Raw genomic sequence first — 14,133 nt, 5'->3', positions numbered from 1 at the left:
TTAGCTGCAAACTGTTAGCAGCTAGCGCATATATCGGCCACTTAGCAAGTTGAACTTAACATTAGAACCCCAGCTGTTAATGAAACCGAATGTACAGTTTTGCACAAATGCTGTTAGTTCAACCTGTACTGTAAACATTTGACACATTAATACATACTGTAAACTTACCGGACAGAGCAAGTCACTGGTGAAGCTGTGTTACACTCCCATCCCAAAAGTTAGCCACACCGTAACACTGCCGACCGTTGGCTGTGGAATCCAGAATGCTCCCTCGGCTGACTGTGCGCGTGTGCACTGCGTGAGTCCAGTTTACTCAGGTCTGAGTTGTGAAGCTTACTCGTGTATCTCAAGTTTTAGACCCCATTGATGCAAGTTCGGCACATTACTAATGTTACTCTAGTAAGAACACTAGGTCAGCCTATAGTAAGTAAAGTATACTTGTGTTACTGCAGTAAGATGTAATGTTATTTTTTACAGTGTAGCCTGGCGTAGTCGTACTCAATTCTAAGTTCGGAATGGCACCCAGGCTAGATATTCAAGGCTGTTGCATTACAATATAGTGAAGATACTGTAACTTGTTATTCCTCTACATGCTCTTGATTTTATTGTAGGCCTATAAGTATTATTTGTTTTGTAAAGAGATGTTTTGTAACTAAACAAAAAGAAAATTCATGTTTTTATTATTCTTAACAAGTATAATTTCCACTCCAGAAGAAATCCAATTAAGCTATAACCATTTCACATAGCCTAATAAGTTCAAGAATACATTTTTACCTCTGGTTTCATGGAATTGTTTCACAAGCCCTTGAATCCCTTCTTTGGAACGCGCTGTGCAGCAAATAACAAGATCAGAGGGGAAATTTATATGATCTAATGATTAGGCCTATCTATTTATCTGGCAGTGATTTAAAGTTGTTTGGCGCACCTGTTCTAAAACGCAGTAATTCAGCAAAGTAAAGCGTGGCGAAGTGCGGTAAACTTTCCGGCTGTCTCTGCACAACAGCTCGGCTGAGGCCTTCAATAATTGTTTTAAGTCCCGGCGGCACCTTGATCTTTGTTGGATACTGATAGACGAGGACTTGCTCCATGTCCCCCTGCCAAAACAATCATTTGAAGGTAGGCTAAACGTCAGGGATAGGTTATTGTATCTGCAAGAATTTAAGAATGCATTTTGTGTAGGAAAATAATAAGGTGTCAGTCATAAGAATGGTAAGAACGTATTGGAAAACTTACGAAGAACTTTTCCGGGGAATTGACGCCAGCTGGTGGAGGCGTTATGTGATTACAAGCGTAATGTTATTTTCATCCACAAGGTATGTTTTGTTGGTCGATGAATGACGCAAAGTAGCCGTTTCGTCACAATGACTCTTAATTTCTTCCAAGACAGATTGCGACAAGTCAATAATGAGACATCATCATAGTGAACATATTTACTTAAATGTGTTATTAAATAACTACAGCAGCTCGTGCACAAAACAAAAATCCACCCTCTTGTCCAAAGTACACAACACAATTCAGGTCATTGGTAATATTGTACTTTATTGTTACAGCTAACCCAGTTTTGGAGAGAAAACACAACATGCAGGAAAACCAGTTCCTGCTGAAAAATTAACCATTTCACTTCCATAACAACTCCCCCATCCCCTGAGACTTTGTAGACTTCCCACTTTTTACAGTGCATCGCCTACTGAGAGTATGCACAACTCAAGTCCTTGAACATCACTTAATTCACTTTATGTTCACTATCTTCTGGTCAGAAGCCAAACAAGAGTATAAGAATGACCCTTGGCAATCCCCAGCCTCATTTCAATGACTTTATGAATGTCCAGTCAAAAGCTTGGGACTTGAAAGCATAGGGTCAAGAATAGGTTCATCATCAATGAACTGATGTTGTTGTGCACTACTCCCTTGTAGGAGAATAAAAGTTGGGTGTCTATGTGAGATGACCACCCATCCATTCAATACCATGGCATGGTCACATGAACGGTACGCCAATATTTTCAATCCACTTGACATTTGGGTGGGAAGTCACATACACATTAACACACAAATATTAGATCAAATTAAATATGGACATCCTTGCTACAGTACACTGAGTGAGATAAAGCACACATGAGAACAAAGTGCAGCAAAGCTTTTCTTAACAACCTTCCACAGAATCAGCACGGTTTTAAATAACTATTCTTTTTATTGCTCATTTCCCACACCTCGAAGTGCATATTTTGTTGTGATATTCTGTTACCCTGCTTCAATGATTTAAGTCTGGGAGCTGCACTTGTCACTAGTATGGAGGTAAAGAAAAGGACTGGCTGTCGTTTTGACAAAGCGCATGTAATGAAATGATTAAACTCATGGCCAGAACTTTATAGAATTCTCTTTGTTGTAAGTTCTGCGATTAGGCATGATGGTCAACAGATTCCATCTGAGTGTATGCTAAAATCTATGGTTATCAAGAGAAAAAAAACAGGTTGTAAAAACACAAGTGGTGACACTGAAAAACACTGATGCTGCCATTTTAAGGCAAATATACTGTAAGGATGCACTGGTTATCTCCAGTAAGAAGAACTTAAGTATTCATCTATTAAGCTATACAGGTGTGTAATATGGTGGGAGTGCGCACTAGTTTAAACTACGATGAAAAGTGTACGGTATTCTAGCTCGTAACACTTTTAAGTATACTAACAAGGTCATGAAGAATTGCAATAAAAGACCAGTCGCACTGGGCTCAAACGTGACTGCCAGGTGGCCTGAGATGACGGAAATTGTGAAAAATACAACTTGGTAATAATGCAGTGAAAAGTACAGCATATCCATCCAAATAATTAAGTGGGTTTAATCTGGGATGACCCTCTTGGCAAATATGACATATTATGCTCTATATAATTGCAAACGGATAGCAGTGAACTGTATAATCCCTACTGCCCATCAAGCAGTTATTCAACCAAAAAATTTCATTTTCATTCTCATGTGACTTGAAAAGGGTAAAAATAAAACCTTTGACATAGAGTACGGCTAAGACTCTGTACTCATGTTTTCTGTTATTTTCAAAAAATATGTAGAATGAGACAAAGGAGATAGACCAAGAGTGTCGCTGATGGATTCCACAGGCCATTAGATGAAACACACATGAGGTATCGGCTAGAAAAGGAGAGCCACGGTCCTCGGCTCAAAACGCCTGAAATGTGGTGTTACACTTAATTAATATTTAATATTAATATTTTTTTCCATCATCCTCCAGCACCAAAATAGAATGCCCACCAGCCCATACTCTTTTCAAACCTTGGTCCTCAAGTGATCAATAATAAACTGATGTAATTACTGAAGAACGTTACAAACAGTTTCACAGGAATACAAGTGATGTAAGGTAACAATAAAATGCTTTTTTTGTTTGTAAAATGTATATCACTGTCAATTCAGATGGCTAATAATTGTTGTTTAAAAAGGACAAAAAAGTGCAGAGGTCAGAGGTGGGGTGGGAACTGAACAATAACTTCCTTAGACTGATGACATCACTGGGGAACCACTTCCTTCAAAGACGCCAGGGCAGAATGGATACGAACGTGAAGTCGGTTTTCAAAATCATAACCAGAGTAGTTATCCTGCAGAACAAGTGAGCGAGAGTCCAAGAATTAGAGACTAATCACATGAACACCACCCAAACAGTTAAGTTATTTTAGTGTGAATGAGTTATTGTAGCTGTCTTACCTTTGACTGAAGAAGCAGTGAGCGTCCCTTTCCCACCGTCTGCATGAAAAGGAATTACAAAAGTCAAATGTACTAAGGGTTTCCATCTTACAATCATGCAATTATCGTTTTACATGTGTTTGTAACATACAAGCTTCATGTGACCCCCCAGGCTATCTTCAGATTATGTTACTTATTAACAATCCAAAATCTAAAATAGAAACTCAACTCCTGTAAAAATGGCATGTCCTGCCTCGACTGGGGTATGTGATTAACAGACTGGTTGAGACATTTTGTCCTGATTTACTTTTTTCCCTCTGAAAGAGCCTGCGGTAGATTCAGAGACAGGGCATTTTCCATTGGGCTTGTTTTTAATACCAATAATTAAATGAATCACAGCCATTAACACAGATGAGGCCTGTTGCATAGCAATCCTGTGTATGGAGTCCAAAGTGAGAAAGCGTTCACTCTACCTCAGGCTTGGTGAGCAGCATGCACCCAAGTTCGTAGACAGAATACGGTTGTATGTATGAGTTAGTCTGCCGGCCCAGGTCATCTCTAGCTGCCAGCTGGAAGGACTGGAAAAACAAAGTCACAACATGCACTCAGAAAATTATCAGAAAGATTAGTTAAGGTCATTGAGGTCTAGTAGGTTCTTGATCACAGGTCCTGTGTAAAGTACTGTGTGTTATACAGTATTTCATTATAGTGTAAAGTATAGTACATATTCATACATTTTATTTGATTTTAATGATAACAATCAGTTGGTAAGATCGAACACTCCCAAATTACCTCAACTTCACCGACAGTATTTGGATTGGAAATATTTTGATGTTAGACGTGACATATATCCTTTATATATCCTGTACCCAAACGTTTGCATTTAGTAACTTACCTGAACTGCATCTTTAATATTTCCAAGACATTTCTGTATGGCACCAAGGAGCAGATGTCTCAGTCCATAACTAGATGGGTCCTCCAGGCCTTGTAGAACTGATCAATAAAGTGTACAATTAATACATATCAATCGATAGATTGAAAAAGCTTATCAAACAAAAACACTGTGGGTGAGAACATGCAGTTTGACATTTCTTAATATGTTCAGCTATGTGTAAATACAACTGTAGCTCAAGTTCTTCTGACCTTGGCTCATGACCTGGAGTTTTGTGGCTGAGCAGTTAGGCAAAGCCTTCCACAGATAGAGCACCTCCACCACCCCTAGGATACAAAGCTCTCTCGTCGGAGATATTTTTCGAAGCCTTTCAGCCTGGTTGATAGAAGAAAGGGGGAAAAAACAGATTGAACAGAGCCATTAGGAAAACAGAATAATCCACAATTCTGATTTATTTCAGCCTTGAAATGACTGTAAACTGTTCAAACCTACTTTTCGGAGTGCAAACTGCTCTATCTGATTGTTCTTCCGTTTAAACAGCTTCTGCACATCTTTGAAAATGCCTCTGGCTCCCTCCAGATCTCCAGAGGCCCCCTGACACACTTAACAGGATGGAAGACGAAATCAGCTTTTTCAACTGTACAGAAATGGTCAAAGTGATAGACCAATATGGTGTATCTATCCTTATATAAGATGTTCAGCTGTTATTTATTCCCTTTGTAACTGTGGTTCTATAAATTAGGAACTACCTCATATCACTGAAAAGGAGGTGATAAAGGGGTAAAGTGTAGAGCAGAGGTGTAAAGATTCATTACCTCCAGTCAAGTAGGCATAATAGCATTGTGACCACCGAGATTCATTCTTCAGTCTCTCAAATGCCTTGTAAGCGTCCTCAAAGTTTAGCTCAATCATGCTGCACCAACCTGCAGTTTGTTTACCACAGTAATACCAGTGAGAAAAATATAAATAAATGAAGACAGAGAAAAGAGGCATAAGATGAGGGACTAGGGATGAGTTGATTACATTCAGTAGGTTACTGTAGTTGTATTTAAGTCAGCTTGTAGTGTACATGGCGATTAGATGTGTCTACAAGATAAATGATATATCTACATGTAAATCGGCCATACTGTGTGTGTGTGTGTGTGTGTGTGTATGTGTGCATGTGCATGTGTTTAGCTTTCCATACCAATCTCATACAGACACACATGCTGTATCTCTCTTTGGTCTGAGACGAGGTCCAAAGCATCATGGAAAGATGTAAGAGCAGAGTTGATCTGGCACTGAAAGACCAAAGGACACTTCACTCATCAAATACAACATACAGTAGGTGGAAAAAGAATGTTTGTAAGAAAAGCTCATAATTTCAAATACATGCATGTACTGTATGTATGCACAAAATAGATAGGAAACACACAAACCTCAAGCCTCTGCACTCTTCCTCTGAAGAAGATAAAGAGAGAGGAGTTGGGGTACACCACTGACTTTTTCTGAAGTATAGCCTTGGCCTCCAGCAGTCCAGCTCGCGAGTCCGATCCATCCACAGCAAAGAAGGGCTGCACTACTGTATGGTACCACAGGAGTGCCAAGCTAAACATGATAAATGACACACATTATAACAGTATCAGCAACATATCAGATTTAATACACCATTTTTTTCTGTTATTTGTACACTTTTTTAGTGTATATTATATATATATATATAGACTATTTACAGCTAGTGTGTAAAGGGCAATGATAACTTGAGTGTAAAATCTTTCTTTTTAAGCACTATTACAGACAAGTTACAGTACATCTAGCAGCAGTTTTTGGTCCGACACAACTGCACAACTTGATTATGCATGTAGTCCACGGCTATTCTTAGATTGCAAGTAACAAGCTGTCAGCCTCTAGGCTACAAGCATGAACTATCTCAGCAGGCAAAGCTGCTTAACACCACAAATCAAAGGAACAGCAAGGCAAATTAAAGACTGGCTGTATTGAATCCTTCCACTGACTTCTGAGAAATAGTCAGTCTTCTTTCACCCATTAGGAAAACGTCTCTACTAGCCTGGGAATACCTATACGAACTTTCAGCAAATTTGAGATTTGCTCTGCAGGTCCACCTGGCCAAGAGGCCATTGAATCCCATTTCCAATGTCCCTAAAACACGACACGTAAATCTGGCATGGACGTGTATTTCTTTGGAATTGAGTAAACGACTATTAAAAACCTTCATTTACAAGATTGCTACCCTTCTGAAACGATTTGGTATGAGTTTAATGCACCAATTTGTTTAATTTCACTGCTAGTTACACCCCTCTTGGAAGTCATAAATCAATTAACACTTTCCAAACCCACTCTCAATTGAGAAGGGTCTGGTGTCAACGAGGCTACTTCTCTACGTGATAAGACTTTTGCTGAAAGATGGCATGATTCTACAGAATAAATATTTGTAATATTTGTATTATAAAAACTGTCTCATACGGACGGTACATATCGTCCACTTCAGTGGCACTGCACTGGTGCAGTAATTATAATGACTAATTTATGAATATCTAAAGGGGATGACATTAGCTAGAATGAAATTTTTTTGATGTTATCGTTATAGTTATCATTCTTGGGGTGAACAGCCCTTTACTCTGGCTAAGGTCCAGTAAAAATACAAAATAAAAAACATTTGATTTGAAAAATATACAAAATACAAAAAATACAACAGATGGACAAACAGATGGATGGATGGACATACAGACAAACAGATAAAAATGTCTGTGCAGTAACGCGTAAGGGCTTACGTTGCCAGTGGAGCCTTCATGTCCTTGCTCTCACTGGCGTATGCCAGGGAGGCCAGGCCTTGGTGCCGATCGCCGGGGAAACCCAGCAGGTTGACGATCTTGAGGAGGTGAGGCGGCACCATGGAAATGCAGAGATGGAACAGGCCATAGCCAAAGCTGACGGAGCCCTTCAGGCGGCTGAGGGCCTCCGCAGTGACCCCCTCAGCCTCGCCGGCTGGCATGTTGTGATTGGCCTGGTCTGAGGAAAGCGCATCCTGCTGGTCGGGTGACTTCTGACGGCAGGACTCCTGCAGCTGATTGATGTCACTGTAGCACTTGTTAAACATTTTCCAAGCCTTACGGAGGATCCAGCCTCCTTTAATGTAAGCTGCAGGAAAAAAGGACATAAGTCTGTCTTAGGGGCTTCTGATGATAGTATATCTGATAAGAAACGCTCCTACTATTTAAAGAGATGCGGAGGTTTTTAGTTAATTATGTATAGTATGCAGTGGCACAGAGTGGCCAAACATTTGTATAGCTTTTCAACAGACGCAAAGCTTTACAGTAAAGGGGGAGCCTCACTAACATCACCAATGTTTAGCACCAACCTGAGTGATGCATGGCAGCCATTATGCGCCAGAATGCTTACCACACACCAGCTTGAGGTGGAGAGTGAGGGAATGAATGAGCCAATTACACTGGGAAATGATTAGGGGGCCAGATTGAATAAGCCAAGTGGAGAATTTAGCCAGGACTCTGGGGACCCCCTTAGTCTTCTTTCTAAGTGTCATGAGATCTTTCAAGACCACAGTGAATCAGGACATCGGCTTAACATCTTATCCGATGGACGGCATCTCCTAAAGCACAGTTGTCCCCGTCATTTTACCAGGGTTTGATTTTTGACCAGAGAGAAGATTACCACCAACTAGCCGCTCACCAACACCACTTCCAGCAGCAGCTTGGTTTTCCCAGGAGGTCTCTCCAAGCACTAACCATCCCCACACCTGTTTAGCTTCAGTAATTTAGCAGAGACAGGGTATCCACTGGTCTGGCTGCTAGCTATCACGTCCTTGCATAACATGACATTTGCAGTAAAAAAAGACGTCTTTCTAAGCAGATACTTTACGAAAAAGATAAAATATGCACCAGCAGTTTGCTGCATCCTCATAATTCATGTGAAAGCATTTCCCTGCAGACTGAAGCTCATGTAACACCACTCTTTCAAAGAATGACTATGATTCATGCATAACACAACACAGATCAAAATACTCTCATCCAACTTCCAACAAAGGTGACAAAAATTCTACTTCGATCTCTTAACTCTGACCTGAGAGTTCCTGTTTCACGAAGGAGAGGACGGCAAGGTAAACCTGGCAGTCGGCCACAATGATCTGCCTCTGCAAACGATCCACCACAGTCACCTCTGGCCTCTGACTATCCACCTATAAGAACCAAAATATAATTTTAAAAAATAATAAAAATTGACACTCTACACAACATATGAAACTGTATATTAGGGCCAGGGAAATATGCCAGAAAAATGTCGATTTCAATATGGCAAAAAGATTATAGTTAATACATACCGTCATACATTATATTTGTGTACAATTGAAAAAAAAATTCTCACAGCTCTACCAAAAAGGCACAGGGGCATCTTTTAATGCATGGAGGTGTACAAAGCTATGCAAAAATATCATAACAAAATGAATATTGCAATATGTAAAATCTTACACTATAGAAGAATGATCACAATATACAATATGAGATATGATATGGCACAGCCCTACTGTATCTATCTATTGAAACCTTCCACCCTTTTCTCCCTTCTCAAACTACATTCACAGAATGTCTGACAGTTCTTGCAAAATAAAACACTCGCCTCAAAAGTTTTACTTGTGCTCAGAACCAAACAGTGTCAGAGTACCGATCCAGTGTATGATTGAAGTGTTCCCTTAATTTTTTTTAGCAGTATATATATGTATATATGTAATATCTTACTATATGACAGTATATGTAACATGAACAATGTGTCAACATAGATTTTAACACATTCAGGGCTTAATACAAGAATTTATTTTTTCAGAAATGTTATGTTAAAAAACAGAAATATTTTTATAATAAAGTTATTATACATAATCAAATCTCTTCAAATCTGAAATGGCCTGAATTCCTGCACAGTGCCTGGGAACTTGATACTGATAATATCCAACACCCCATTTATTCATAAGTATTTAAAATGTCCAGTATTCTCATTCTCAAAATGGTTAAATTCATCCTGTGTTGTGCAAGAACTACTTTACTTCTCCCTTGTCCCTGTCTAAAATACCATAACTTAGTGTGATCATGGTGTCCAAGGAAACATCCACTGTACCACCTGTTGTTATTTATCATTGAAAGTTCATACAGTCACTATTACAGGGCTTTTTGACTAAAACATTACAGTTCCATTTTATTTCTCTTTCTGGCTCCAAGAAGTTTTCCAAGAAAACATTTCCCGTTGAGATATGTTTAAAAAAGAAAGCAGCACTCTTTAGCTAAAATGGTGTTTGGAATAATCTGTTTGTGGAATAGCACGGATAAAATATCTAGGGGCATTTATGTAAACTACTGTTTCGTACAGCACCATGGCTAATGGTCATCAAAGGAAGCCTGTAACTGATCAAGGTTGGTACCAAATATTTGTTTCACTTCACAATAATAACTGCACATTAATAACTCCTACACAAAAGAGGCCCACAAAAGATGCACAGAGAAAGACAAAGGGCTTGGACAAGCAAATAAAAAACCACAAAGACTTACACTCTTCTTAATTTTGTTACGGATGGTCTCAATGACCCCAACATCACTCTCACAAAGCTTCTCTGTTGTCTTCAGGTCATCACATGCTGTTTGCATTTTCTCATCCTCAAAGGTCATCATTGCATTCTACACACACACACACACACACAAACACACATTCTTAGTAACGTGGCATAACAGACACATTTCATCAATAGGAGGGGGCAGAAATGTGAAGAGACAATATAAGTTTTAGTGAGATGATATACAACACAATGGATGATATACAACACAACTTTTACTGTACCACCTCCATCATAACATTATTAGCACCATAAGTAACCACATAAGCAAACGCTTTTTAACAACTTCCTCCCTCTACACCTTAAAGACTACATGTAATATACTGTATATCACCACAGAAAAGCCATGGACAAATTAGTGGGCGTGAGGGAAAGAGAAAAACACATGGTGGGACCAGCTCTTGACATTCTCTCTAATATCTGCTCAGGTCACCAGCACACCAGATAATAGTGTCAAGAGCTGATAAGAGCCATGGTTAGCAAAAGCAGTTGATTAATGGGTTACATCACAGCTGGCGCAAACTGTGTGAAGCTGTGTGTTTATTGCTCTTCTAGGTCAGGAAATGCTTTTATAAGACATCAAGAATTTTTAGCAGGTGGTAAACAGATTGGCTACATTACACAATGGGGCTCACAATACAGGATACAAAGAGACCTTTATTCAATGTGTAGTGAAAATTGGACGCGTGCTGTGTGTGTGTGTGTGTGTTTGTAAACTGCCCTTTTTCTCTGCAAAGAAGCAGAAGTGCCCCAGGTTTTCACAATATAGCAAAATTGATTTCAGGAAATTCTATTGTCATTCTGTTAAAATAATTCTGCCTTTATAAAGCAGTTTGTCTGAAACACGTCACTACTCCCTGGATCAACACGAGTAATAATCTTGGTCAGTGCTTGATGTCTATCAACTGTAACAGGCGCTTATTTACATCTAACAGAGATCATCATTCACATCACACTGCCCCCTCTCTGACGTGAATGGATGGATCAGGGGCCTGCTTGATTATGGTGTGCAGAGGCCTCTTGCCCACTTCCTGTCCCATCGGTCTTTCCCTGCCCGCCACTCCTCCTCTTTCCCTAATTCTTGGATTCTCTTTGGTAAACACAGATGCACGTATGAAAACAATTGGGCTTGAATAACAACAATAATAAAACTGATCGTGCTCTGATACAGACAGTGTAATGTAAACACAAACAACCATGCAAATGCACACAAAAGAAAATCCTGAGGAAATTCACTGTTGTGTACATACTGAGAAGGCATAAGACACTCAAGCACAATACAAACAGATCTTAAAATAATGAATGGTCATTGCAAATTAGCCATCAAGTATAACCATGACTTACCAAGAAGCTGACAAAACTGGCTCCAAAACTCATCAGAGGACTGTGGGTTCTGGAAAATGTAGGAAAATGCCATTTTAGTTCATTTAGAAGGAGAAACTTAACATAATTAGGGCAACAACGTAATTAGTAACTAGTTTGATTCTAATTATTTGATTCTTTATTCTAAAACGAATAGCCTATTTACTACAACTTCTGAAGCACCAATCTATTTAATTCATTCATTCAGGTCTTCCAAGATCTAATTTATGTCAATAATACAAACAGATGGATGGTCAGTTGGTTATAAACAGACAGTAGCCTACATAAAAAGGCAATAGGTCTACAATCTACAGTAGCCTAATCTTGTACACAAATAATTATTTGATTTTACAATAAACAATGCCTAGGGTAATGCATTTGTCTTATATTAAGCAATAACCGAAGACCTTCAAAGTAAAATATTTTATATAATTAGACACTTACCTGTATTTTCTGAAAAGCTCATCGCTCTCTTTAAACCCGTTGTTAAGGAGCATATTGATGCCTTGAAGAGCTAGCTCTGCATCATCAATTTGATTGGCTTTCTCCTCTACCTGCTGCTGCTCTTGCCGAGATTGGTTAGGCCCCGCCATTGTCTGGAAGCTTGAAACAGGGCAAGGTGGTGAAGTCGTGATATGAAATTAATATAAAAAGGGAAGAGTAAAGGCACTAAATATTAACATACATTTAAAACGAACCTCATTGGCACGGCTGAAGCTAAGCACCTTCCTCTAAAACAGACACGTCCCTCGTTTTTTTGTTCAGCGGTCACTGGAGCATCAGAGCACCGGGCCAACAACTAGCGCCTCAGATGCGAAAAACAATGAATGCAATCATATGAATTCCCATTGCATCACTGTTGGAAACAAAACATATTGTGTCCTCGGCAAATCCTCTTTCCCAGCCTCACAGCACTATGATTTCGTCATTCTTGCTGGAAGTCCAGTGGTGTATACATAATCATCCAGACGCTGCACCCGTGCAATTACATAACGAGATGAAATGCTTCTTGCCAATCCGGTCCGCACGACGCAGTATTCCTCAATCTCTCAGCTGCTAGTCGTTCCAACAGACTGGATGTCGCTGATTCAGTGCTCGTAAAAAGGATGAGGATTGACAGATAGGCTATGATCTGTGCTCGTTTCACATTAGCTGTAGATGGCAGAGCTTTGTCAAAGCCGATGCCCGCGTGAGACACTCCTCCCACCCACTCCCTACCCTTGGTTGCTAAGATCAATCTATCGCGGCAGTGATGACGGCTACAACCTTTCACCCTCGACGCAACGACGTGTCTGGCGGGTAAGTTTGCGGACAGTCAAGACACAGAGTCAGCATCATATGCCCACTATTTAGAGAGCCCTATTTTGTCCATGTGATTGCATGTGCTGCTGGACAGACAGGTCATTAGTTTTTTTCTTAGGTCATTTATTTTCTAGGAATATGTTTATTGGTCTATGCTGTGTATGCCAAGGCTGTTTGCATGGCCTATTCGTGGTTGCCTGTAACTTTTGGAAATGTTCAATGACAGTATTATTGTAAAATGTAAACACTGTCATTAAACTGCAACTTTGTATTCATCTAATATAAAGCAGTAAATATATTTCATCCCAGCTTTACAACATAGGCAGGGCAGTCCAATGTAGGTTTAACATTCTATTAGGACCACACCCTAAGAACAGGAAGAGAGACTGAGAGACAGACATAAAGGGCATTTGAAGAGGCTCATATGGACTGGCCAGTGGATGCTCTCTAGTAGGGAAGCAGCACTCTCATTAATAAATTATAAGACCCTTTTGAAAGCATAACTGCCTTTTCACTGGATAACCCCCCACCCCCATCCCAAAAAGAAAAAATAAGAAAAAGCTCTTTTTGAAAATGCTGTTCATGTTTTCATTCTTTTCATATTGACTTGGTTGTGTGGTGGTTAGCATACAATGAACAAAAAAGGCAGTGCACCGATCAGAGCAGACATCAGCTGTAATACAGTTATTCAATGAATAAACACGGTTTATGGTGTGTGTATGGGCTTTTTTTTACATGATTGTTAGAATGTTATTCTATTTATTTTTTCAAGCAGTCTCTCATTGGTTTAACATTTACTGAACCTCGGAAGTTAATAAAGACAATAACATTTGTAAAATGTATCCTTTTGAAGCATTAAGAGCACCATGATCTGAGCACCAAAATGTGTGTTTTAAACATTAAACATGAACAGATATGCTGATTACAAAACATAAAAAATTTGGCGAGGCCAACACAGTCTCTTAGACTGTATCTGACAGCATTACAAACCCTACCATACACAAAGACTGTTCTGGAGAAAAGAAATAGCAAAAAGGAAAACAGTGCATCTCATCATAAACTGGCTCTTCTTGTTGAGTCAGCTTATAGACACAGATGTCTGCTTACTGTGTCACTGAGTCATGGTTTGCCCTCAGTAAACATCATACTACTAAGACAACTACAATGACAAAACAAAGAAACATGCTACAGTAATTGCCTTTTTGCTTAAGGAAAAAAAAAATTGGCAATTTTTTTATTATTAATCACAAATAAATGTGTTGACTTTTTGATTAATCGCTGT

General features: G+C 39.3%; 1 protein-coding gene across 2 annotated transcripts; it reads right to left on the bottom strand.

Annotated features, from left to right (window-relative positions):
• Window positions 1-1,519: 1,519 nt before the first annotated feature.
• On the bottom strand, window positions 1,520-12,615 carry ttc39c (tetratricopeptide repeat domain 39C). 2 transcript variants are annotated; one of them, XM_076278804.1, is made up of 15 exons: window positions 12,235-12,615; window positions 11,994-12,152; window positions 11,532-11,580; window positions 10,126-10,251; window positions 8,654-8,768; window positions 7,348-7,714; window positions 5,995-6,163; window positions 5,763-5,856; window positions 5,392-5,499; window positions 5,069-5,178; window positions 4,828-4,951; window positions 4,580-4,677; window positions 4,158-4,262; window positions 3,706-3,744; window positions 1,520-3,599 (listed from the first exon to the last, which is right to left on the bottom strand). In XM_076278804.1, exons 2-15 carry the CDS (start codon window positions 12,140-12,142, stop codon window positions 3,510-3,512), a joined length of 1,743 nt encoding a protein of 580 aa, XP_076134919.1. In that variant the 5' UTR covers window positions 12,143-12,152; window positions 12,235-12,615; the 3' UTR covers window positions 1,520-3,509. The 2 variants fall into 2 exon arrangements, with proteins under 2 accessions (XP_076134919.1, XP_076134918.1); XM_076278803.1 differs by having other exon boundaries at window positions 12,248-12,615.
• Between the last annotated feature and the right edge of the window lie 1,518 nt (window positions 12,616-14,133).

The sequence above is a fragment of the Alosa pseudoharengus genome, unplaced genomic scaffold (genome assembly GCF_046254945.1).
Source record: "Alosa pseudoharengus isolate Yale_2024_CS ecotype anadromous, Long Island Sound unplaced genomic scaffold, YU_APseudo_1.1 YU_APseudo_1.1_scf_11, whole genome shotgun sequence".
In the NCBI taxonomy this organism is placed as follows: Eukaryota; Metazoa; Chordata; class Actinopteri; order Clupeiformes; family Clupeidae; genus Alosa; species Alosa pseudoharengus.
Note: the sequence above shows the minus strand (reverse complement) of the source record. Positions and strands in the feature narration are given on the sequence as shown.

Coding starts and splice junctions, on each gene's coding strand:
- ttc39c (XM_076278803.1), bottom strand. Junction 8,769..10,125: donor GTAACAAAATTAAGAAGAGT/GTAAGTCTTTGT, acceptor TGGTTCTTATAG/GTGGATAGTCAGAGGCCAGA. Junction 5,179..5,391: donor TTATGCCTACTTGACTGGAG/GTAATGAATCTT, acceptor CATCCTGTTAAG/TGTGTCAGGGGGCCTCTGGA.